The following is a 25,613-nucleotide window of genomic DNA, read 5'->3' as shown; positions in this document are numbered from 1 at the left end:
CCCCCACGTCCCCAATGTCCCCCCAAGTCCCCCCATGTCCCCCCCACGTGCCCCATGTCCCCCCATGTCCCCACATCCCCCCACGTCCCCAATGTCCCCCCACGTCCCCCCACGTCCCCCCCACGTCCCCAATGTCCCCCCAAGTCCCCCCACGTCCCCCCCACGTCCCCATGTCCCCCCATGTCCCCCCACGTCCCCCCATGTCCCCCCCATGTCCCCAAGTCCCCCCAAGTCCCCCCACGTCCCCCCCACGTCCCCAATGTCCCCCCATGTCCCCACATCCCCCCATGTCCCCAAGTCCCCCCAAGTCCCCCCACATCCCCCCATGTCCCCCCCACGTCCCCAATGTCCCCCCATGTCCCCCCATGTCCCCACATCCCCCCACGTCCCCAAGTCCCCCCATGTCCCTCCTCATTCCCGATGCCCCCCACATCCCCCCACGTCCCCAAGTCCCCCCAAGTCCCCCCATGTCCCCCCCACGTCCCCAATGTCCCCCCATGTCCCCACATCCCCCCACGTCCCCAAGTCCCCCCAAGTCCCCCCACGTCCCCCCCACGTCCCCAATGTCCCCCCATGTCCCTCCTCCTCCCCAATGCCCCCCACCTCCCCCCGTGCCCAGTACCCTCCCCCCGTCCCCCAGTGCCCCCGGGTCCCCCCGTGTCCCCCACCTCCCCCCCCCCCCCCCCCCGCACCTGCAGGGGGCGCAGTTCGGGGGCGGGGTCCCCCCCCTGCCCGGGTGGGGGCGGCGCCGGGGTCACCTCAGGGCTTCCCGCCGCCTTCCTGCACGGGGTCAGGGGTCAGGGGTCAGGCCCTGACCTCTGACCCCGCCCTGGCCCCGCCCACTCCCCCCCCGGCCCTATCCCCCCCACCAATCCCACTCCCGGGGGGCGTGGCCTCACACGGGGGGGCGTGGCAACGGGACGGACGTGGCCTGGAAGGGGGCGTGGCCTCCGCGGGGAGGGGGCGTGGCCTCATCAGTGGGCGGGGCCTCACTCATGGGCGGGGCCTCACCAGGACCCAGCCTCTAGCAGGTGGCGGTGGGGGCGTGGCCTATCGGGGCGTGGCCTCCCGGGGGCGTGGCCTTCCCACGGGGCGCGGCCCCTCCCGGTTTTCCCGTAGGGTGGGGTTGGGCGTCTTCCCCCTCCCCCGCCAATCCCCATCGCTCCCCCCCACCCCACCCCGTGGGTGTGTGGGGGCCTCCCCCCCCCCCCCTCCCCGAAGTGGGCGTGGCCCCCGGTGGGCGTGGCCCCGCGGGTGGGCGTGGCCAGCCCGGGGGCGTGTCTCACTTGCGACGGCTCTGGCTGAGGTAGCAGACGAGGGCGATGACGATGGCGAAGGCCACCACGGCCCCGACCGGCCCCACCTTGGCCCAAACCAGCCCCGCTGGGGGGGGGGGGACACACACGACAAAGGCGGGGTCGGGGGGGGGGCAATTACCCCTCCCCCCCCCGTGGGAGTCCAGCCCGCGAAACTCCCCCCCCCCCCCATCATAGGGGCTGGGGGGCGATTTAGAGGGGGGAAATCCCACCCGCCAGGGGCAAATAAACCCGCGGGGGGGGGGGGGGGGGCAAATATCCCCTGGAGGGACAAATGAGACAGTGGGGGGGGGGGGGCAATTACAACCCCCCCCCCGTGGAGCGCGGGAACGGATGGTGGGAATTCCTCGTGCCCCCCCCCCCCGATAGGGGTTGGGAGGGGGTGGGGGGGTGGGGGGACCACAAATAACCCGGGGCGGGGGGGGGGGGGGGCAAATAACGCGCAGTGGGGGGGGCAAATAAATCAGAGTGGGGGGATTGTGACCCCTCCCATGGGGGCTGGTGGGGCGTGGGAAAATCCTGCCGATAATTCCCGCGCCAGACAAGTGTCCCCCGGGTGGGGGGGGGGGGTGTGGGGTGACACCGGGTGACGGTGACACCCCGGGTGGGCGACACGGTGACAAGTGAGGGTGACACCCGCAGGGGTGACAAGGTGACGGGCGGTTCCCGATGGGATTCGGGGTGATTCCCACCCCCCCCCCCCCCCACGGGGTCATTGGGGGCATGGGAAAATCCTGCCGATAATTCCCGCGCCGGACAAGTGTCCCCGGGGGGGGTGACACCGGGTGACGGTGCTGAGTGAGGGTGACACCGCGGGTGACGCCGGTGACATACCGGGGTGATGGAAGCGTAACTGTTGCCGGACGCTGCCGTGGGGGTTGTGAGCGGAGCAAAGGACGGCCAAGCGGGGGTCCAGGGCCCCCCGAAGCGTGAGGATGCCGGTGACGGTGACGACCCCCCCCGTCCCCCGCCCCGGGCTGGTGACGGTGTAGTCGCGGTGGCCCTCGGTGACGGTGACGTTGCGGGACGGGAGGTCGAAGGTGACGGCGGGCTCGGGGACGGCGGAGGCCGAGCAGACGCAGCGGGCGCCCTCCCCCCCCGGCGTGCAGCGGGATTCGGGGAGGAGGACGGGGGGGACTGTCCCCAGAGGGGACACCCCCAAATGTCACCCGGGGGGGGGCGGGGACGGGGGACACATGACCCAGGCGGCCGGGGGGAGCCCCAAGAAGACACCTGGGACCCCCAAAACCCCCCAACCCCCCCCCCCAGAGACACTCCAATACCCCCCCCAGGGACCCCGATACCCCCCAGGGACCCAATACCCCCCTTGGGACCCCCAAATCCCCCCCCAGGGACCCCAATACCCTTGGGACCCCTTGGGCCCCCAAACTCCCTTAGACCCCCCCAAACCCCCACCCGGGGACCCCAATACCCCCCTTAGGCCCCCCAATACCCCCCTTGGGCCCCCCAATACCCCCCTGGGGACCCCAAACCCCCCCTCGGGACCCCAATACCCCCTTTAGGCCCCCCAATACCCCCCTTGGGCCCCCCAATACCCCCCTTAGACCCCCCAATACCCCCCTTGGGCCCCCCAATACCCCCCTGGGGACCCCAAACCCCCCCTCGGGACCCCAATACCCCCTTTAGGGACCCCAAACCCCCCCTTGGGACCCCAATACCCCCCTTAGACCCCCCAAATCCCCACTTAGACCCCCCGATACCCCCCTTGGGGACCCCAATACCCCCCTTAGGGACCCCAAACCCCCCTCGGGACCCCAATACCCCCTTTAGGCCCCCCTTGGGCCCCCCAATACCCCCCTGGGGACCCCAAACCCCCCCTCGGGACCCCAATACCCCCTTTAGGGACCCCAAACCCCCCCTTGGGACCCCAATACCCCCCTTAGACCCCCCAAATCCCCACTCAGACCCCCCGATACCCCCCTTGGGGACCCCAATACCCCCCTTAGGGACCCCAAATCCCCCCTCGGGACCCCAATACCCCCTTTAGGCCCCCCAATACCCCCCTTGGGCCCCCCAATACCCCCCTGGGGACCCCAAACCCCCCCTCGGGACACCAATACCCCCTTTAGGGACCCCAATACCCTCCTTAGACCCCCCAATACCGCCCTTAGGCCCCCCAAACCCCCACCTAGGGACCCCAATACCCCCCTTAGGGACCCGTATCCCCCCTTGGGGACCCCAATACCCCCCTTAGGCCCCCCAAACCCCCACCTAGGGACCCCAATACCCCCCTTAGGGACCCGAATCCCCCCTTGGGGACCCCAATACCCCCCTTAGACCCCCCAAATCCCCACTTAGACCCCCCGATACCCTCCTTAGACTCCCCAATACCCCCCTTGGGGACCAAAATACCCCCCTTAGGCCCCCCAAACCCCCACCTAGGGACCCCGATACCCCCCTTAGGGACCCATATCTCCCCTTGGGGACCCCAGTACCCCCCTTAGGCCCCCCAAATCCCCACCTAGGGACCCCGATACCCCCCTTAGGGACCCATATCTCCCCTTGGGGACCCCAATACCCCCCTTAGACCCCCCAAACCCCCACCTAGGGACCCCGATACCCCCCTTAGGGACCCGAATCCCCCCTTGGGGACCCCAATACCCCCCTTAGACCCCCCAAATCCCCACTTAGACCCCCCGATACCCCCCTTAGACCCCCCGATACCCCCCTTGGGGACCAAAATACCCCCCTTAGGCCCCCCAAACCCCCACCTAGGGACCCCAATACCCCCCTTAGGGACCCATATCCCCCCTTGGGGACCCCAATACCCCCCCGGCCCCCCCCAAACTGACACTCGACGGTGAGGTTGAAGGCCAGGCTGCTCTCCCCGTGCTGGTTCTCGGCCCGGCACAGATACTCCCCGGCGTCCTCGGGCCTGGCGGCCGCCAGGGCCATGGTCACCTGGGGCTCGTAGACGGCGGCGGCCACCACCCGGCGTCCCCGGGCCACCGTCACGATGGGGGCCGGGTGGCTGGAGGCCCCGCAGGTCACCGTCACCGGGTCGCCCGCCACCACCCAGAGGGAGCCGTTGAGGACGGGGGAACGTGGGGCGTCTGGAAGGAAGGGGGGGGGACGGGGGGGGGAAGGAGTGAGGCGGGGGGGGGGACACCCAGGTGTCTGGGGGGACCCAGGAGTCCGGGGAGGGGACTCAGGCGTTTGGGGGGGGGGGGTGACAGTCTGGGGGGGACCCAGTAAAGTGGGTCCCAGGGCGGGGGACCTAGGAATAACCCCCCCAGAAGGGACCCAAGGGTGGCCCGAGGGGGGGTCCCAGGGGTGTCCCCCCCACCAAGAATGGACCCAGGGGTGTCCCAAGGGGTGTCCCAGGGGTGTCCCCCCCCTAAGAATGGACCCAGGGGTGCCCCAAGGGGGGTCCCAGGGGTGTCCCCCCCACCAAGAATGGACCCAGGGGTGTCCCAAGGGGGGTCCCAGGGGTGTCCCCCCCACCAAGAATGGACCCAGGGGTGTCCCAAGGGGGGGTCCCAGGGGTGTCCCCCCCCCAGAAGGGACCCAGGGGTGCCCCAAGGGGGGTCCCAGGGGTGTCCCCCCCAGAAGGGACCCAGGAATAACCCCCCCAGAAGGGACCCAAGAGTGTCCCAAGGGGGGTCCCAGGGGTGTGTCCCCCCCCAAAGAATGGACCCAGGAGTGCCCCAAGGGGGGTCCCAGGGGTGTGTCCCCCCCCAAAGAAGGGACCCAGGAGTGTCCCAAGGGGGGTCCCAGGGGTGTCCCCCCCCCAGAAGGGACCCAGGGGTGCCCCCCCGAGAAGGGACCCAGGAATAACCCCCCCAGAAGGGACCCAGGGGTGCCCCAAGGGGGGTCCCAGGGGTGTCCCCCCCCCTAAGAATGGACCCAGGAGTGCCCCAAGGGGGGTCCCAGGGGTGTCCCCCCCCCAGAAGGGACCCAAGGGTGCCCCCCCGAGAAGGGACCCAGGAATAACCCCCCCAGAAGGGACCCAGGGGTGCCCCAAGGGGGGGTCCCAGGGGTGTCCCCCCCAGAAGGGACCCAGGGGTGCCCCGAGGGGGGTCCCAGGGATACCCCCCCCCCCGAGGTCGCCCCCTGCAGGCTCTCACAGGCCACGTGAAGCTGGAGGCTGCGGTTGTGGCGTCCGTGCCGGTTCTCGGCCACGCAGCTGTAGGTCCCGGCGTGCTCCGGTTCCACCCGGGGCCAAACCAGTTTGAGATCGGTGGAAACCGGTTCTTCCCGTAACACCGTCTCCCCCCGGAACCAGGAGAGCAAGGGCAGGGGACGCCCTTCGGCTTCGCACCCCAATTCCACCGGGGTCCCCTCCACCGCCTCGCCGGGACCCGACACCTCCAGCACCCGCGGCTCGTCTGGGGGGCAGAGAGGGGTGGGGGGTTAGAGGGGGCCCAGGTGTCCCCCACCCATGGGCCCAGGTGTCCGGGGGGGGTCCCAGGTGTCCGGGGGGGTCCCATGTGTCCCCCACCCATGGACCCAGGTGTCCGGGAGGCTCCCAGGCATCCAGGGGGGTGACCCAGGTGTCCCCCACCCATGGACCCAGGCATCCAGGAGGGGACCCGGGTGTCCAGGGGGGGTCCCGGGTGTCTGGGAGGGTCCCAGGTGTCCCCCACCCATGGACCCACGTGTCCAGGGGGGGTCCCAGGTGTCTGGGAGGGTCCCAGGTGTCCCCCACCCATGGACCCATGTGTCCAGGGGGGTCCCAGGTGTCCCCGACCCATGGACCCAGGTGTTCGGGAGGTTCCCAGGCGTCCGGGGGGGTGACCCAGGTGTCCCCCACCCATGGACCCAGGCATCCAGGAGGGGACCCGGGTGTCCAGGGGGGGTCCCGGGTGTCTGGGAGGGTCCCAGGTGTCCCCCACCCATGGACCCACGTGTCCGGGGGGGTCCCAGGTGTCCCCCACCCATGGGCCCAGGCATCCAGGAGGGGACCCGGGTGTCCGGGGGGGGTCCCGGGTGTCTGGGAGGGTCCCAGGTGTCCCCCACCCATGGACCCATGTGTCCGGGGGGGTCCCAGGTGTCCCCCACCCATGGACCCAGGCATCCAGGAGGGGACCCGGGTGTCCGGGGGGGGTCCCGGGTGTCTGGGAGGGTCCCAGGTGTCCCCCACCCATGGACCCAGGTGTCCGGGAGGTTCCCAGGCGTCCGGGGGGGTGACCCAGGTGTCCCCCACCCATGGACCCAGGCATCCAGGAGGGGACCCGGGTGTCCGGGGGGGGACCCAAGTCTCTGGGGGGGTCCCGGGGGTCCCAGGTGTCCCAAACTCATGGATCCACATGTCTGGGGGGGGTCCCAGGTGTCCCAAACTCATGGACCCAGGTGTCTGGGGGGGGACCCAAGCATCCAGGGGGGGACCCAGGTGTCCAGGGGGGGTCCCAGGTGTCCCCCACCCATGGACCCAGGTGCCCAGGGGGGGTAACCCAGGCGTCCGTGTGTGTCCCCTCCCCCGCCCCCAAACTCACACTGAACGTCGAGGGCGACGGTGGCCTCGAAGGCCAGGCTGCTGTTGGCGAAGGCCACCTTGCAGCCCAGCCGCCGGCCGCCATCTTCTCGCCGGGGGCGGAAGCGTAAAGAGGCCAAGATGGTGGCGGCGCCGGCCGCGTCCTCCCGTAATTCCCGTTCGGAAACATCCGGAAGGTCCTCGATCCCTTCCCAACCCACTCGGGGACGGAGCTGGGGACAGTTATCGGGGACCCGGCAGCGGAGTTCCACCTCTTCGCCCGCCACCAGTTCGGGGGGGATTTCCAGTACTGGCTCCTCTGGGGGGGGGGAGAGAACCCGGGTGTTCGGGACCCCTAAAATGGGGCACCCAAACCCCCCCCAATGGACCCAGGTGTCCATCCCCCCCCCTAAAATGGGGTCCTGGACACCCAAACCCCCCCCAAATGGACCCAGGTGTCCATCCCCCCCCTAAAATGGGGCACCCAACCCCCCCCCAATGGACCCAGGTGTCCATCCCCCCCCTAAAATGGGGTCCTGGACACCCAAACCCCCCCCAAATGGACCCAGGTGTCCATCCCCCCCCCTAAAACGGGGTCCCGGACACCCAAACCCCCCCCAAATGGACCCAGGTGTCCATCCCCCCCCCTAAAACGGGGTCCCGGACACCCAAACCCCCCCAAAATGGACCCACGTGTCCATCCCCCCCCTAAAATGGGGCACCCAAACCCCCCCAAATGGACTCAGGTGTCCATCCCCCCCCTAAAATGGGGTCCCGGACACCCAACCCCCCCCAAAATGGACCCAGGTGTCCATCCCCCCCCCTAAAATGGGGTCCTGGACACCCAAACCCCCCCCAAATGGACCCAGGTGTCCATCCCCCCCCCTAAAACGGGGTCCCGGACACCCAAACCCCCCCCAAAATGGACCCAGGTGCCGGGACCCCCCCTTCCCAAAATCCCCCCCTTCCCAAAATCCCCCCCCCTCCCCAAAATCCCCCCCCCCAGCTCACCCAGGACCTCCAGGACGGTGTGTTCGGAGAAGCTGTACTGGTTGTAACCCCCTAAATCGCCCCGGAAATAATATTTGCCGGCCAATTCCGGGCTGAGGGGGCCCAGCAGGAGGGAGCAGTCGCGGACCCCCGGGTCCCCCATCAGTTTGGCCCGGCCGGTAAAACTCTCGTGGACGGCCCCCGCCCGGGAACGGGCCACCACGGGGGGGTAATTTTTGGGGTAAGGGCTCCCGAAATACCACAAGCCGTGGACGGCGGCCGGTCGTAACTCCTCCGGGTAGCCGAAACGACAAGGGACGGCCACGCAGGACCCCGAGAGCCCGGCCACCTCCGGGGGCATCCAGGCGGCCCAAGGGCCGGCCGACGTCCCTGGGGAGGGGGGTGGCAACGGGTCACGGCGGGGGGGGGGGACAACAACGACGACGAGCCCAGCCGGGGGCTAATAACGGGGGGTTGGGGGCCTCTTGGGCCTAATTATGGCCTTTGGGGGGCTTTGTTGGGCCTAATAATGGCGGTTTGCGGGTTTGTTACATCTAAAAATAGCGTTTGGGGGAGATTTTTTGGCCTAATAACGGCGGTTTGGGGGGTTCTTACGGCTAAAAATGGTGTTTTGGGGGTTCATCAGGTCTAAAAATGGAGTTTTGGGGGATTTATTAGGACTAGAAGTGGAGTTTTTGGGGTCTCTTGGGTCTAATAACGGAATTTGGGGATTTATTAGGTCTAACAATGGGGTTTTGGGGCATTTATTAGGCCTAATAACGGAGATTTGGGGGTCTATTATGTCTAAAAATGGAGTTTTGGGGGATTTATTAGGTCTAGAAGTTGAGTTTTGGGGGTCTCTTGGGTCTAATAATGGAATTTGGGGATTTATTAGGTCTAACAATGGGGTTTTGGGGCATTTATTAGGCCTAATAATGGTGTTTTGGGGGTTTATTAGGCCTAATAATGGAGTTTTGGGGGATTTATTAGGTCTAATAAAGGAGTTTGTGGGTTTATTAGGTCTAATAATGGCATTTTGGGGCGTTTATTAGGTCTAAAAATGGAGTTTTGGGGTGTTATTAGGCCTAATAACGGTGTTTTGGGGGTTTATTACATCTAAAAATGGCATTTTGGGGGTTTATTAGGTGTAATAATGGAGTTTTGGGGGATTTATTAGGTCTAGAAGTGGAGTTTTTGGGGTCTCTTGGGTGTAATAATGGAATTTGGGGATTTATTAGGTCTAACAATGGGGGTTTGGGGCATTTATTAGGCCTAATAATGGAGTTTTGGGGGATTTATTAGGTCTAATAAAGGAGTTTGTGGGTTTATTAGGTCTAATAATGGCATTTTGGGGCATTTATTAGGCCTAATAATGGAGTTTTGGGGGTTTATTACATCTAAGAATGGAGTTTTGGGGGTCTCTTGAGTCTAATAATGGCGATTTGGGGGATTTATTAGGTCTAAAAATGGAGTTTTGGGGTGTTATTAGGCCTAATAACGGTGTTTTGGGGGTTTATTACATCTAAAAATGGCGTTTTGGGGGTTTATTAGTGTAATAATGGCGATCTGGGGGATTTATTAGGCCTAATAATGGCATTTGGGGGGGTTATTACATCTAAAAATGGCGTTTGGAGAGTTTATTAGGTTTAATAATGGGGATTTAGGGGATTTATTAAGCCTAATAATGGAGCTTGGGGGTTTGTTATGTCTAAAAATGGAGTTTTGGGGGTTTAATAGGTCTAAAAATGGCATTTTGGTGCTTTATTAGGGCTGATAATGGAGTTTTGGGGATTTATTACGCCGAAAACCAGAGTTTTGGGGGTTTATTAGGCCTAATAACGGCGTTTTGGGGGGGTTATTAGGCCTAATAACGGCGTTTTGGGGGGGTTATTAGGCCTAATAACGGGGGTTTGAGCAGGTTTTGGGGCTAACGATGGGGTTTTGGGGAATCTATTTGCTCTAACGGGGTTCCGGGTACCTAATAACGGGGTCCTCCCAGTGCCTCCCAGTCCATCCCAGTCCCTCCCAGTTCTCCCAGTCCCCTCAGGTCCTCCCAGTGCCCCCCAGACCTCCCCGTCCATCCCAGTCCGTCCCAGTCCATCCCAGTGCTCCCAGTTCATCCCAGTCCATCCCAGTCCTCCCAGACCTCCCAGTCTGTCCCAGTCTGTCCCTGTCCGTCCCAGTCCCTCCCAGTGCTCCCAGTCCCCTCAGGTCCTCCCAGTGCTCCCAGTCCCCTCCCTGTCCCACCCGGTGCCTCCCAGTCCCTCCCAGTCCATCCCAGTCCATCCCAGTTCTCCCAGTCCCCTCAGGTCCTCCCGGTGCTCCCACTGTCCCCCAGACCTCCCCGTCCATCCCAGTCCGTCCCAGTCCATCCCAGTGCTCCCAGTCCTCCCAGTTCGTCCCAGTCCGTCCCAGTGCTCCCAGTCCTCCCAGTCTGTCCCAGTCCTCCCACTCCTCCCAGTCTGTCCCAGTCCGTCCCAGTCCATCCCAGTCTCTCCCAGTGCTCCCAGTTCTCCCAGTCCCCTCGAGTCCTCCCAGTGCTCCCAGTCCCCCCCAGACCTCCCAGTCCTCCCAGTCCCTCCCAGTCCCCCCCGGTGCCTCCCAGCCCCTCCCAGTGCTCCCAGTCCATCCCAGTCCGTCCCAGTCCTCCCAGTCCTCCCAGTCTGTCCCAGTCTGTCCCCGTCCGTCCCAGTCTTCCCAGTCCCTCCCAGTGCTCCCAGTCCTCCCAGTCTGTCCCAGTCCTCCCACTCCTCTCAGTCTGTCCCAGTCCATCCCAGTCTGTCCCAGTCCATCCCAGTCTTCCCAGTCCCTCCCAGTGCTCCCAGTTCTCCCAGTCCCCTCGAGTCCTCCCAGTGTTCCCAGTGCCCCCCAGACCTCCCCGTCCATCCCAGTCCGTCCCAGTCCCTCCCAGTCCGTCCCAGTCCATCCCAGTCCCTCCCAGTCCCTCCCAGTTCTCCCAGTCCCCTCAGGTCCTCCCAGTGCTCCCAGTGCCCCCCAGACCTCCCCGTCCATCCCAGTCCGTCCCAGTCCCTCCCAGTTCTCCCAGTCCTCCCAGTCCTCCCAGTCCCTCCCAGTGCTCCCAGTGCCCCCCAGCCCTCCCCGTCCATCCCAGTCCGTCCCAGTCCTCCCAGTCTGTCCCAGTCCCCCCACTCCTCTCAGTCTGTCCCAGTTCGTCCCAGTCTGTCCCAGTCTTCCCAGTCCCCCCCAGTTCTCCCAGTGCTCCCAGTCCCCTCCCAGTCCCCCCCGGTGCCTCCCAGTCCCTCCCAGTCCCTCCCAGTGCTCCCAGTACCTGGGGGGAGCGGCAGCAGCAGCAGCAGGGCGGTGGGGAGGGTGGCGGCCACCGGTCTCATGGTGGGGGCTGGGGGACACAGAGGGTCACCCCAGTGTCCCCAGTGTCCCCTCCCAGTGTCCCCTCCCAGTGTCCCCTCCCAGTGTCCCCAGTATCCCCCGGCATCCTCAATGTCCCTTCCCAGTGTCCCCAGTGTCCCCTCCCAGTGTCCCCAGTGTCTCCTCCCAGTGTCCCCCGGTGTCCCCAACATCCCCAATGTCCCCCCCCCGGAGTCCCCACTGTCCCCAACGTCCCCGTGGTCACTGTCCTCCCCTTCCATCCCCCACTGTCCCCATTGTCCCCCGTGTCCCCTATTGTCCCCCGGTGTCCCCACTGTTGCCGGTGTCCCAGCTGTCCCCTGCTGTCCCCTATTGTCCCTGTCCCCCCAGTGTCCCCCATTGTCCCCAGTGTCCCATATTACCCCTGTCCCCCCATTGTCCCCAATGTCCCCATTGGCCCCACTGTCCCCATTGTCCCCCCCATCCCTGTCCCCCCCATGTCCCCAGTGTCCCCACACTGTCCCCCCTGTCCCCCTCGTCCCTGTCCCCCAGTGTCCCCCAGTGTCCCCCTCATCCCTGTGCCCCCGTGTCCCCATTGTCCCCCCAGTGTCCCCCAGTGTCCCCCTCATCCCTGTCCCCCCAGTGTCCCCACACTGTCCCCACTGTCCCCCTCATCCCTGTCCCCTCAGTGTCCCCAGTGTCCCCCACTGTCCCCCCACTGTCCCCCTTGTCCCTGTCCCCACTGTCCCCACCGTCCCCCCCATCCCTGTGCCCCCAGTGTCCCCATTGTCCCCCCAGTGTCCCCACTGTCCCCCTCATCCCTGTCCCCCCAGTGTCCCCCAGTGTCCCCCTCATCCCTGTCCCCTCAATGTCCCCCAGTGTCCCCCCACTGCCCCCACTGTCCCCCCCATCCCTGTCCCCCCCGTGTCCCCAGTGTCCCCTCACTGTCCCCACTGTCCCCCTCGTCCCTGTCCCCCCAGTGTCCCCCACTGTCCCCACTGTCCCCCTTGTCCCTGTCCCCACTGTCCCCACCGTTCCCCTCATCCCTGTCCCCCCAGTGTCCCCCAGTGTCCCCCTCATCCCTGTGCCCCCAGTGTCCCCATTGTCCCCACTGTCCCCACTGTCCCCCTCATCCCTGTCCCTCCCGTGTCCCCACTGTCCCCCCATTGTCCCCACTGTCCCCCTCGTCCCTGTCCCCCCGGTGTCCCCCAGTGTCCCCCCCATCCCTGTCCCTCCCGTGTCCCCAGTGTCCCCACACTGTCCCCCCGTCCCCCTCGTCCCTGTCCCCCCAGTGTCCCCCAGTGTCCCCCTCATCCCTGTCCCCCCCGTGTCCCCATTGTCCCCACTGTCCCCCTTGTCCCTGTCCCCCCGGTGTCCCCCCCTGTCCCCCCCATCCCCATCCCCCCCGTGTCCCCAGTGTCCCCCCAGTGTCCCCACACTGTCCCCACTGTCCCCCTCATCCCTGTCCCCCCATTGTCCCCATTGTCCCCACTGTCCCCCTCATCCCTGTCCCCTCAGTGTCCCCAGTGTCCCCCAGTGTCCCCCCACTGTCCCCACTGTCCCCCTTGTCCCTGTCCCCCCACTGTCCCCACCGTCCCCCTCATCCCTGTCCCCACCGTGTCCCCATTGTCCCCCCAGTGTCCCCCAGTGTCCCCCTCATCCCTGTCCCCTCAATGTCCCCCATTGTCCCCCCAGTGTCCCCCACTGTCCCCCCCATCCCTGTCCCCCCGTGTCCCCAATGTCCCCCCACTGTCCCCACTGTCCCCCTCGTCCCTGTCCCCCCGGTGTCCCCCGTGTCCCCCTCATCCCTGTGCCCCCAGTGTCCCCAGTGTCCCCCCACTGTCCCCCTCATCCCTGTCCCCTCAGTGTCCCCCAGTGTCCCCCCACTGTCCCCACTGTCCCCCTTGTCCCTGTCCCCACTGCCGCCACTGTGCCCCCCATCCCTGTCCCCCCCGTGTCCCCAGTGTCCCCTCACTGTCCCCACTGTCCCCCCATCCCTGTCCCCTCAGTGTCCCCAGTGTCCCCAGTGTCCCCCAGTGTCCCCCCAGTGTCCCCACCATCCGCCTCATCCCTGTCCCCCCACTGTCCCCATTGTCCCCGACTCCCCCTTGTCCCCACTGTCCCCTATTGTCCCCCACTGTCCCCATTGTCCCCTGTCCCTCTACCCCCCCCCCCATCACTGTCCCCCATTGTCCCCATTGTCCCCAGCGCCTGACGGTCCCAGGCGGTGCCGGGGGCCGGGTGACAACACCAAGGACGTGTGTCCCCGTGTCCCCCCCCCCCCCCAACACCACCCCTGTCCCCTCCCCGGACGCCTGGGTCCCCCCCCACGCTGCCATGGGACAAATTCCTCACGCGCCGGTGTCACCCCCACGGCCCCAGGGGACAAAGGGACCCTCTGTGTGTCCCCCCCCCACCCCCGGACGCCTGGGTCCCCCATGGGACACACAGGCCCCATTGACCCCCCCCCCCCCAAGTATGGGGGGACCCAGATGTCCAGGGGGGGACCCATGGATTTGGGGGGGACCCAGGTGTTCGGGGGGGACCCAAGTGTCTGGGGGGGGGTCTCATGGATTCGGGGGGACCCAGGTGTCCGGGGGGGACACCCATGGATTCGGGGGGACCCATGGATTTGGGGGGGACCCATGGATTTGGGAGGGGCCCCATGGGTTCGGGGGGGCCCAGGTGTCCGGGGGGGGGGACCCATGGATTCGGAGGGACCCATGGATTCGGGGGGACCCAAGTGTCTGGGGGGGGAACCCATGGATTCGGAGGGACCCATGGATTTAGGGGGGACCCAGGTGTCCGGGGGGGGGACCCATGGATTGGGGGGGACCCATGGATTCAGGGGGGACTCAGGTGTCGGGGGGGGGACCCATGGATTGGGGGGGACCCATGGATTTGGGGGGGACCCAGGTGTCTGGGGGGGGGACCCATGGATTCGGGGCGACCCATGGATTTGGGGGGGACCCATGGATTTGGGAGGGGCCCCATGGGTTCGGGGGGGCCCAGGTGTCCAGGGGGGGGACCCATGGATTTGGGAGGGGCCCCATGGGTTCGGGGGGGCCCAGGTGTCCAGGGGGGGGACCCATGGATTGGGGGGGACCCATGGATTTGGGAGGGGCCCCATGGGTTCGGGGGGGCCCAGGTGTCTGGGGGGGGGGGGGACCCATGGATTTGGGGGGGGACCCAAGTGTCGGGGGGGGGGGGGGCAGGGGTTCGGGGGGAACTCCCAGGTGTTTGGGGGGGGGCACCAGGGCTTTGGGGGCACCCAGGCGCCTGGGGGGGGGGCGGGGGGGGGGCCACCCAGGCACGGTTGGGTCCCCAGGGGACAGTGGGGCAGGGGGGGGGCCGGACGCCTGGGTCCCCTCGGAGCCTGGCAGCGCCACCAAAGCCACAAGGGGACATTTGTCCCCAGGACAGGGTGATGTCACCCCCCCGGGGGGGGGGGGATAAAAAAAAGTGGGGGGGGGGGGGGAGAGTTAGGACACCTGGGTCCCCTGGGCCACTGGGGGGGCTGTTGGTCGCCCCCCAGGCTGGGTCGGGGGTTGGGGGGGGGGGGATGTCGTGACCCCATGGGGACCTTTGGGGACCCAGGCATCGGGGGGGCGTCTGTGGGGGGGGGGGGGGGACACCCAGTTATCCCGGGGCCGGGGGGGTGTGGGGGGGGGGGTCATAAGCCCATGGGGACCCCCAGGCATCGGGGGGCACCCAGGCGTTCGGGGGGGGGGGGGGGGGACAACACGACCCAGGTGTTCTGGAGTGTGGGGGGGTCATGACCCCATGGGGACCCTTGGGGACCCCCAGGCGTCCGGGGGACACCCCCCCACCCCCCCCCCCGTTTTCCTCCCCCCCCCCCAAATCTCCCCACGTACCACTGGGAGGTGGGGGTGCCCCAGGAGGGGACCCAGGCGTCCGGGCGGTGGCGGGGGGCCGAGGGTGAGGGTTGGGGGGGGGGGGAAACGACTGGGAATATGTACTGGGGGGGAGGGGGGGGGGGGAGGGCAGGGCCACCCCCCGGGTGTCATCGTCATCGTCCATCCCCCCCCCCCCCGACCCCCCCCCCGGGTCCCTTGGGAGACACACTGGGCCCGTGGCACCCACTGGAACGGACGCCTGGGTGTCACCCCCCCCCCCACCCCGGCCTGGGACCCCCCCCCCGACTCCTGGGTCCCCTTTTTTGGGGGGGTCCCGAACCCCTGGGTCCCTTCTTGGGGGGGGGGGGGGGTGTCCTGGACTCCCGGGTCCCCTCTATGGGGGGGGTCCCGGACCCCTGTGTCCCCCTTTTGGGGGGGTCCCGAACTCTTGGGTCCCCCCCGAACTCCTGGGTCCCCCTTTTGTTGGGGGGGGGGGGGGGGGTTCCGGACTCCTGGGTCTGAACTCCTGGGTCCCCCCCCCCCAAACTCCTGGGTGCCCCTTTTTGGGGGGGGGGGGGTGTGTTCCCGGAGAGGGCTTAAGCCCCGCCCCCCGACGCTGGCCACGCCCTCCACCCGTAGCCCCGCCCTCCAGCACGGCGCCGACCGAACCACTCTGGGGGGGGTGTGTGTGTGTCACGATGAGCCCGCTCCTCCCAGTCCCCTTTCCCCCCCCTTCCCAGGCTAATGGGGCATGGCGGGGGGGCGCAGAAACCCCCACCAAAGTGGAGAGGGCGGGGTTGAACCCCTTTTTCCCCTCTTTTTTCCCCCATTTTCCCCTCTTCCCCCCCCCCCCTACGGCGCCGCCGCAATGGTCGCGCCCGCACCTGCCCGGAGGGGGGCGTGGCCTGGCGGGCACCTGGGCGGAACCACCGCAGCGGGAGGGGGGGGGGGGGGGGCGGGAGGGCGCCCCTCCCGCTTCATGAGCCCGCCCAGGTGGAGCCGGGGGCGTGGCCCGTGGGGGGGGCGTGTCCAGGTGCGCCCGGCCACGCCCACACCTGCCGCCGCCATCATGGCCGCCGTCATGGCCGCGCTCCTGGCGCTGCTGGGTGGGCCCGGGGGCTAATTAAGCGGGTTGGGGGGGCTAATTAAAGGGCTAATCAAGGGACTGGGGGGTAATTAAGGTCCTGGGGGGGGAGCTAAGGGGGGCTAATTGGGGGCTGGGGGTTAATTGAGGGGGTAATTGGGGAGGGGGAGGAAGAGGGGTCTTGGGGGGTAACTAAGGGCCTAGGGGTTAATTGAGGGGGCAATTAGGGGTTTGGGGGGTGATTAAGGGGGTAATTAGGGGCTGGGGGCTAATTGAGGGAGTAATTAAGAGGCTTGGGGGGGAACTAGGGGGGTAATTAGGGGCTGGGGGGGGCTCGGGGGGCAACTGAGAGGGGCAAAGGGGGTCCTGGGGGGTAATTAGGGGCCTGGGTGTTAACTGAGGGGTAATTACGGGTAATTAAGGGGGTAATTAGGGGCTGGGGGCTAATTGAGGGGGTAATTAAGGTGCTCGGGGGGTAATTAGGTGGGTAATTAGGGGCTGGGGGGTCTTTAGGGGGGTGATTGGGGGGGGCAGAGGGGGTCTTGGGGGTTAATTAGGGACCTGGGGGTTAATTGAGGGGGTAATTAAGGGTCTCAGGGCTAATTAAGGGGCGGGGGGTCTAGGGGGAATTACAGGGGTAATTAAGGGGCTGGGGGGTAATTGGGGGAGTAATAAGGGGTCCGGGTGCTAATTAAGGGGGTAAGTAAGGGTCTTGAGGGGTAACGAAGGGGGTAATTAAGGGACCTGGGGCTAATTAAGGGGGGTAATTAGGGGCTGGGGGCTAATTGAGGGGGGTAATTCGGGGTTTTGGGGGTAACGGAGGGGGAATTAAGGGGGGGGGGGCTCTGGGGGGCAATTGAGGGGTGACGGGGGGTGACAGGTCCCGGGGGGTGACAGGGAGGTGACAGGGACCAGAGGAGGTGACAGGGGTGACAGGGGGTGACAGGAGGTGACAGGGAGGTGACAAGGGGTGACAGGGGGTGACAGGGACCAGAGGAGGTGACAGGGGGTGACAGGAGGTGACAGGGGGTGACAGGGACCAGAGGAGGTGACAGGGGGTGACAGGGGGTGACAGGGAGGTGACAGGGGGTGACGGGGGTGACAGGGGGTGACAGGGGGTGACAGGGAGGTGACAGGGGGTGACAGGAGGTGACAGGAGGTGACAGGGGGTGACAGGGACCAGAGGAGGTGACAGGGGGTGACAGGGAGGTGACAGGGGGTGACAGGAGGTGACAGGAGGTGACAGGAGGTGACAGGGGGTGACAGGGACCAGAGGAGGTGACAGGAGGTGGCAGGGGGTGACAGGGACCAGAGGAGGTGACAGGGGGTGACAGGGGGTGACAGGAGGTGACAGGGGGTGACAGGGACCAGAGGAGGTGACAGGAGGTGACGGGGGTGACAGGGACCAGAGGAGGTGACAGGAGGTGACAGGGGGTGACAGGAGGTGACAGGGGGTGACAGGGACCAGAGGAGGTGACAGGAGGTGACAGGGAGGTGACAGGGGGTGACAGGGACCAGAGGAGGTGACAGGAGGTGACAGGGAGGTGACAGGGGGTGACAGGGACCAGAGGAGGTGACAGGGAGGTGACAGGGGGTGACAGGGGGTGACAGGGACCAGAGGAGGTGACAGGAGGTGACAGGGAGGTGACAGAGGGTGACAAGGACCAGAGGAGGTGACAGGGGGTGACAGGAGGTGGCAGGGGGTGACAGGGACCAGAGGAGGTGACAGGAGGTGACAGGGAGGTGACAGGGGGTGACAGGGACCAGAGGAGGTGACAGGAGGTGACAGGGGGTGACAGGAGGTGACAGGGGGTGACAGGGACCAGAGGAGGTGACAGGAGGTGACGGGGTGACAGGAGGTGACAGGGGGTGACAGGGACCAGAGGAGGTGACACGAGCCAGGGGGGTGGCACGAGGTGACGGGGGGTGATGGGGGGTGACAAGTCCCAGGGGGGTGACAGGGGGTGACAAGGACCAGGGGAGGTGATAGGAGGTGACAAGTCTGAGGGGTGACAGGAGCCAGGGGGTAGGTGGCCGGGGGTGACAGGGGGTGACAGGTCCCAGAGGGGTGACAGGAGGTGACAGGGAGTGACAGGAGCCAGGGGGGTGGCAGGAGCCAGGGGGAGGTGACGGGGGGTGACGGGGGTGACAAGGACCAGAGGAGGTGACAGGGAGGTGACGGGGGATGACAGGGGGTGACAAGGACCAGGGGAGGTGACAGGGGGTGACAGGGGGTGACAGGAGCCAGGGGGGTGGCTGGGAGGTGACCGGGAGGTGACAGGGGGTGACAGGTCCCAGGGGGAGGTGACAGGGGGTGACAAGTCTGAGGGGTGACAGGAGCCAGGGGGGAGGTGGTAGGGGGTGACAGGGGGTGACAGGACCCAGAGGGGTGACAGGAGGTGACAGGGGGTGACAGGTCCCAGGGGGGTGACAGGGAGGTGACAGGGAGTGACAGGAGCCAGGGGGGTGGCAGGAGCCAGGGGGAGGTGACAGGGGGTGACAGGGGGTGACAGGACCCAGAGGGGTGACAGGGAGGTGACAGGGAGTGACAGGAGCCAGAGGGGTGACAGGAGCCAGGGGGAGGTGACAGGGGGTGACAGGGGGTGACAAGGACCAGGGGAGGTGACAGGGAGGTGACAGGGGATGACAGGGGGTGACAAGGACCAGGGGAGGTGACAGGGAGGTGACGGGGGATGACAGGGGGTGACAAGTCCCAGGGAGGTGACAGGGGGTGACAAGGACCAGGGGAGGTGACAGGAGGTGACAGGGGGTGACAGGAGCCAGGGGAGTGGCTGGGAGGTGACCGGGAGGTGACAGGGGGTGACAGGTCCCAGGGGGAGGTGACAGGGGGTGACAAGTCTGAGGGGTGACAGGAGCTAGGGGGGAGGTGGCAGGGGGTGACAGGGGGTGACAGGTCCCAGGGGGGTGACAGGGAGGTGACAGGGAGTGACAGGAGCCAGGGGGGTGGCAGGAGCCAGGGGGAGGTGACGGGGGGTGACAGGGGGTGACAAGGACCAGAGGAGGTGACAGGGAGGTGACGGGGGATGACAGGGGGTGACAAGTCCCAGGGAGGTGACAGGGGGTGACAAGGACCAGGGGAGGTGACAGGGGGTGACAGGTCCCAGGGGGAGGTGACAGGGGGTGACAAGTCTGAGGGGTGACAGGAGCCAGGGGGGAGGTGGCAGGGGGTGACAGGGGGTGACAGGTCCCAGGGGGGTGACAGGGAGGTGACAGGGGGTGACAGTGGATGACAAGACCTTGGGGGGGGGGGTGTGACAGGTCATAGAGGGGTGACAGGGACCAGGGGGGAGGTGACGGGGAGGTGACAGCAAGGTGCCACCCCCCTAACCGGTTGCCGATGTCACCCCCCCAGCCCCTGTCACCCCCTTACAGGTGACAGTGACAGACCCCCGGACGGTGGCCCTGCTCTTCCAGCCTGTCCTGCTCCGGTGTCACTACCAGACGGTGGCCCCCGACCCCCCCATTGTCACCTGGAAGTACAAGTCCTTCTGTCCCACCCCATCAGGGGACAACAACGGGATCGTCACCTCCCCTGGGGACAGCCCCGACGTCACCTCCCCCTGCCCGGATGCCGCCCGCACCGTCCGCATAGTGGCCACCAAGCAGGGTGGCGTTGTCACCCTCGGGGACTTCTACAGGGGACGCGGCGTCACCATCTTGGGAGGTGGGGACGTTGGGGACATTGGGGGGGGGGGGACGCACACACGTTGGGAGGGTGACGGAGGTGTCCCAGGGTGTCACCGAGGTCGGGGGGGGGGGGACGGGGACGTCACAGGGGCGTCGCAGGGGTTGGGGACAACGTCACGGGGGTTTGAGGGGGACACCGGGGGTGTCACCAGGGTTGGGGAGGTGACACTGGGGTGCCACCGGGGTTGGGGACGATGTCACAGGGTGTCACAGGGCTCTGGGGGGGGTCCTCCAGGGATGTCACCGGGGGTCTGGGGGACCCCAGGGGTGTCACCGGGTGTCACCAGGCTGTCACCGGGGTGGGGTGGGGACCCCAAGGGTGTCACCAGGGGTCACCAGGGGTCACCAGGGGTCGGGGGACCCCAGGGACGTGGAGGGGGACCCCAGGGGTGTCACCAGGGACGTCACCAGGGTCTGGGGGCACCCCAGGGGTGTCACTGGGTGTCACCAGGGTGTCACCAGGGTGGGGTGGGGACCCCAGAGGTGTCACCAGGGAAGTCACCGGGGTCTGAGGGGACCCCAGGGGTGTCACCAGATGTCACCAGGGTGTCACCGGGGTGGGGTGGGGACCCCAGGGGTGTCACCAGGGAAGTCACTGGGGTCTGGGGGGTCCCCAGGGGTGTCCCCAGGGTGTCACCGGGGTGGGATGGGGACCCCAGGGGTGTCACCAGGGATGTCACCGGGGTCTGGGGGCACCCCAGGGGTGTCCCCAGGGTGTCACCGGGGTGGGGTGGGGACCCCAGGGGTGTCACCAGGGAAGTCACTGGGGTCTGGGGGGTCCCCAGGGGTGTCCCCAGGGTGTCACCGGGGTGGGTGAGGACCCCACAGGTGTCACGGGGGCCTGGGGGGACCCCAGGGTGTCCCCAGGGTGTCACCGAGGGGGTGTGGGGACCCCAGAGGTGTCACCAGGGATGTCACCGGGGTCTGGGGGCACCCCAGGGGTGTCACCAGGGTGTCACCGGGGTGTCACCATGGTGGGGTGGGGACCCCAGGGGTGTCACCAGGGTGTCACCGGGGTGGGGTGGGGACCCCAGGGGTGTCCCCAGGGTGTCACCGGGGTGGGTGAGGACCCCACAGGTGTCATGGGGGTCTGGGGGGACCCCAGGGTGTCCCCAGGGTGTCACCGGGGTGGGATGGGGACCCCAGGGGTGTCACCAGGGATGTCACTGGGGTCTGGGGGCACCCCAGGGGTGTCACCAGGGTGTCCCCAGGGTGTCACCGAGGGGGTGTGGGGACCCCAGGGGTGTCACCAGGGTGTCACCGGGGTGGGGTGGGGACCCCAGGGGTGTCCCCAGGGTGTCACCGGGGTGGGTGAGGACCCCACAGGTGTCATGGGGGTCTGGGGGGACCCCAGGGTGTCCCCAGGGTGTCACCGGGGTGGGATGGGGACCCCAGGGGTGTCACCAGGGATGTCACTGGGGTCTGGGGGCACCCCAGGGGTGTCACCAGGGTGTCCCCAGGGTGTCACCGAGGGGGTGTGGGGACCCCAGGGGTGTCACCAGGGATGTCACCGGGGTGGTGGTGGTGGGGGGGGTGATGTCACCGGGGCCGGGGGTCACCTTGTCACCCGAGGGACCCAGGCGTGCGGGGTTGGCAGGGGCGGAGCTGAGCCTGGGCCCGGCGGCGTGGGGTGACAGCGGCATCTACATCTGCACCGTCACCTCCACCCAGGACCTGGAGGGCAACAACGAGGCCGTGGCTGAACTGGTCGTACTGGGTGAGGCACTGGGAGGCACTGGGAGGGTTGAGGGGGGCACCGGGAGGGCACTGGGAGGGACTGGGAATGCCTCAGAGGGCTCAAGAGGGACTGGGAAGTACTGGGAGGGCACTGGGCTGTACTGGGAGAGACTCGGAGGGCACTGGGAGGTACTGGGAGAGACTGGGAGGGACTGGGAGGGCACTGGTCAGGCACTAGGAGAGACTGGAAGGCACTGGGAAGTACTGGGAGGGCACTGGGCTGTATTGGGAGAGACTCGGAAGGCACTAGAAGGGCACTGGGAAGTACTGGGAAGTACTGGGAAGTACTGGGAGGCACTGGGAGGGCACTGGGAGGGACTGAGAGAGACTGGAAGGCACTGGGAGAGCACTGGGAGGGCACTGGGAGGGACTGGGAATGCCTCAGAGGGCTCAAGAGGGACTGGGAAGTACTGGGAGGGCACTGGGCTGTACTGGGAGAGGCTCAGAGAGCACTAGAAGGGCACTGGGAGGTACTGGGAGAGACTGGGAGGGCACTAGAAGGGCACTGGGAGGTACTGGGAGAGACTGGGAGGCACTGGGAAGGCACTGGGAGGGCACTAGGAGAGACTGGAAGGCACTGGGCTGTACTGGGAGGGCACTGGGCTGTACTGGGAGAGACTCGGAGGGCACTAGAAGGCCACTGGGATATACTGGGAAGTACTGGGAGGCACTGGGAGAGCACTGGGAAGGACTGGAAGCCACTGGGAGAGACCGGAAGGCACTGGGAGAGCACTGGGAGGGACTGGGAATGCCTCAGTGGGCTCAAGAGGGACTGGGAAGTACTGGGAGGGCGCTGGGCTGTACTGGGAGAGACTTGGAGAGCCCTAGAAGGGCGCTGGGAGGTACTGGGAGAGACTGTGAGGCACTGGGAGGGCACTAGGAGAGACCAGAAGTCACTGGGAGGCACTGGGATGGACTGGGAATGCCTCAGAGGGCTCAAGAGGGACTGTGCTGTACTGGGAGGGCGCTGGGCTGTACTGGGAGAGACTCGGAGGGCGCTAGAAGGGTGCTGGGAGGTACTGGGAGAGACTGGGAGGCACTGGGTGGGCACTGGGAGAGATTGGAAGGCACTGGGAGGCACTGGGCTGTACTGGGAGAGACTCAGAGAGCACTAGAAGGGCGCTGGGAGGTACTGGGAGAGACTGGGAGGCACTGGGAAGGCACTGGGAGGGCACTAGGAGAGACTGAAAGGCACTGGGAAGTACTGGGAGGGCACTGGGCTGTACTGGGAGAGACTCGGAGGGCACTAGATGGGCACTGGGAGGTACTGGGAGAGACTGGGAGGCACTGGGAGGGCACTAGGAGAGACTGGAAGGCACTGGGAAGTACTGGGAGGGCACTGGGCTGTACTGGGAGAGACTCGGAGGGTGCTAGAAGGGCAACTGGGAGGTACTGGGAGAACGCTAGGAGAGGACTGGGAGGCACTGGGAGGCCACGGGGAGGACTGGGAGGTTACTGAAAGGGCACTGGGAGGGACTGGGAGAGTACTGGGAGGAGCTAGGCTATAATGGGAAGGATCGGGAGTGCTGGGCGGGACTGGGAAGTAGTGGGAAGGAGGGACTGGGAGAACACTGGGACGGACTGGGCTGTACTGGGAGGGACTGGGAGAGCATTGGGAGGGACTGGGTTGTACTGGGAAGGACTGGGAGAGCATTTGGGAGGGGACTGGGCTGTACTGGGCAGGACTGTGAGAGTGCTGTGAGGGCCTGGACATACTGGGCAGGACTGGAGAGCACTGGGGGGAGACTGGGCTGTACTGGGAGGGACTGGGAGAGCACTGGAATGGACTGGGAGAGCACTTTGAGGGACTGGGCTGTACTGGGAGGGACTGGGAGAGCGCTGGGAGGGACTGGGCTGTACTGGGAGGGCCTGGGAGAGCACAGAAGGGACTGGGGGGGACTGGGAGAGCACTGGGAGGGACTGGCCCATACTGGGAAGGAGTGGGAGAGCACTAGAAGGGACTGGGAGGGACTGGGAGAGCACTGGAAGGGACTAGGGGGGACTGGGAGAGCACTGGGAGGGGACTGGCCCATACTGGGAAGGACTGGAGAGCACTGGAAGGGACTGGGGGGGACTGGGAGAGCACTGGGAGGGACTGGCCCATACTGGGAAGGACTGGGAGAGCACTGGAAGGGACTGGGGGGGACTGGGAGAGCACTGGGAGGGACTGGCCCATACTGGGAAGGACTGGGAGAGCACTGGAAGGGACTGGGGGGGACTGGGAGGAGCACTGGGAGGGACTGGCCCATACTGGGAAGGACTGGGAGAGCACTGGAAGGGACTGGGGGGGGACTGGGAGAGCACTGGGAGGGACTGGCCCATACTGGGAAGGACTGGGAGAGCACTGGAAGGGACTGGGGGGGACTGGGAGAGCACTGGAAGGGACTGGGGCTGTACTGGGAGGGCCTGGGAGAGCACTGGAAGGGACTGGGGGGGACTGGGAGAGCACTGGGAGGGACTGGCCCATACTGGGAAGGACTGGGAGAGCACTGGAAGGGACTGGGGGGGACTGGGAGAGCACTGGAAGGGACTGGGCTGTACTGGGAGGGCCTGGGAGAGCACTGGAAGGGACTGGGGGGGACTGGGAGAGCACTGGGAGGGACTGGCCCATACTGGGGAAGGACTGGGAGAGCACTGGAAGGGACTGGGGGGACTGGGAGAGCACTGGGAGGGACTGGCCCATACTGGGAAGGACTGGGAGAGCACTGGAAGGGACTGGGGGGGACTGGGGAGAGCACTGGGAGGACTGGCCCATACTGGGAAGGACTGGGAGAGCACTGGAAGGGACTGGGGGGGACTGGGAGAGCACTGGAAGGGACTGGGCTGTACTGGGAGGGCCTGGGAGAGCACTGGAAGGGACTGGGGGGGACTGGGAGAGCACTGGGAGGGACTGGCCCATACTGGGAAGGACTGGGAGAGCACTGGAAGGGACTGGGGGGGACTGGGAGAGCACTGGGAGGGACTGGCCCATACTGGGAAGGACTGGGCTGTACTGGGAAGGACTGGGAGGCCAGCACAGCTCCCTGGGGGGGGGGGGGGGGGGTGTATTGGGACCACCCGAACGCCTGGGTCCCGTTGGGGGGGTGGGGGGGGGGTGGGAGTGTCTGCGTGTGTGTCCCCCCCCCCCCCCGGGGACGCCTGGGTGCCCCCCTCCCCGGACGCCTGGGTCCCCTGATGCCCCCCCCCCCACGCCCCCCCCCCCGCCTTTGGTGTCCCTTGTGTCCCCCCAGGGTCCCTATCGGAGGCCACCGACCTCTTGCCGGGCGTCCAGCTGGGACCCTGCCAGGTACAGGGGGGGGACACACACCCCCCCAGGCGTCCCCGGGGGGGGGACACATACACACACACCCCCCCAGGTGTCCGGGAACCCCTTTCCACCCCCACCCCCCCCCCCACCCCCCAAAGGGACCCAGGTGTCCGGGGGAGGGGGACATCCAGGCGTCCGGGGGGGGGACACGACACCCAGGTGCCCGGGGGGGGGACACACCCAGGTGGTATAGAGAGGTTTTGGGGTGTCTGGGTGCCTGGGTCCCCCCCCGCATCTATAGGGGGGTCAGGGGACACCCAGACGCCTAGGTGTCCCCCCCCGGGATCTATAGGGGACCTTGGGGACACCCAGACACTTGGGTGTCCCCCCCCCCGGGATCTATAGGGGACTTTGGGGTCACCCGGACGCCTGGGTGTCCCCCCCCGGGATCTATAGGGGGGGTCAGGGGACCACGCAGACACTTGGGTGTCCCCCCCCGGGATCTATAGGGGACTTTGGGGTCACCCAGGCACTTGGGTGTCCCCCCCAGGATCTATGGGGGGGGTCAGGGGACCATGCAGACACTTGGGTGTCCCCCCGCAGGATCTATAGGGGGGGTCAGGGGAGCACCCAGACACTTGGGTGTCCCCCCCCGGGATCTACAGGGGGGGTCAGGGGAGCACCCAGACACTTGGGTGTCCCCCCCCGGGATCTATAGGGGGACTTTGGGGAGACCCAGACACTTGGGTGTCCCCCCCGGGATCTATAGAGGACTTTGGGGTCACCAGGCACTTGGGTGTCCCCCCCCGGGATCTATAGGGGGGGTCAGGGGACCATGCAGACACTTGGGTGGTCCCCCCCCAGGATCTATAGGGGACCTTGGGGTCACCCGGACGCCTGGGTGTCCCCCCCC

The 25,613-nt window shown here is 66.8% G+C and overlaps 2 protein-coding genes across 2 annotated transcripts; one reads left to right on the top strand and one right to left on the bottom strand.

Annotated features, from left to right (window-relative positions):
- Positions 1-1,282: 1,282 nt before the first annotated feature.
- On the bottom strand, positions 1,283-15,001 carry MAG (myelin associated glycoprotein). The gene is made up of 8 exons (XM_074567934.1): positions 14,943-15,001; positions 11,030-11,098; positions 7,762-8,130; positions 6,773-7,069; positions 5,405-5,665; positions 4,130-4,390; positions 2,151-2,453; positions 1,283-1,383 (listed from the first exon to the last, which is right to left on the bottom strand). The coding sequence occupies exons 2-8, from the start codon at positions 11,088-11,090 to the stop codon at positions 1,283-1,285; spliced, it is 1,653 nt and encodes a 550-aa protein (XP_074424035.1). The 5' UTR covers positions 11,091-11,098; positions 14,943-15,001.
- An 897-nt stretch (positions 15,002-15,898) lies between these two features.
- Positions 15,899-25,312, top strand: LOC141735276 (lipolysis-stimulated lipoprotein receptor-like). Its single transcript, XM_074567886.1, has 5 exons — positions 15,899-16,030; positions 19,382-19,693; positions 21,314-21,433; positions 24,684-24,739; positions 25,304-25,312. Exons 1-5 carry the CDS (start codon positions 15,904-15,906, stop codon positions 25,310-25,312), a joined length of 624 nt encoding a protein of 207 aa, XP_074423987.1. The 5' UTR covers positions 15,899-15,903.
- Positions 25,313-25,613: the final 301 nt, after the last annotated feature.

This window comes from Larus michahellis, chromosome 30 (assembly GCF_964199755.1).
Source record: "Larus michahellis chromosome 30, bLarMic1.1, whole genome shotgun sequence".
NCBI classification, from domain to species: Eukaryota; Metazoa; Chordata; class Aves; order Charadriiformes; family Laridae; genus Larus; species Larus michahellis.
This window is presented reverse-complemented; position numbering and strand designations above follow the sequence as displayed.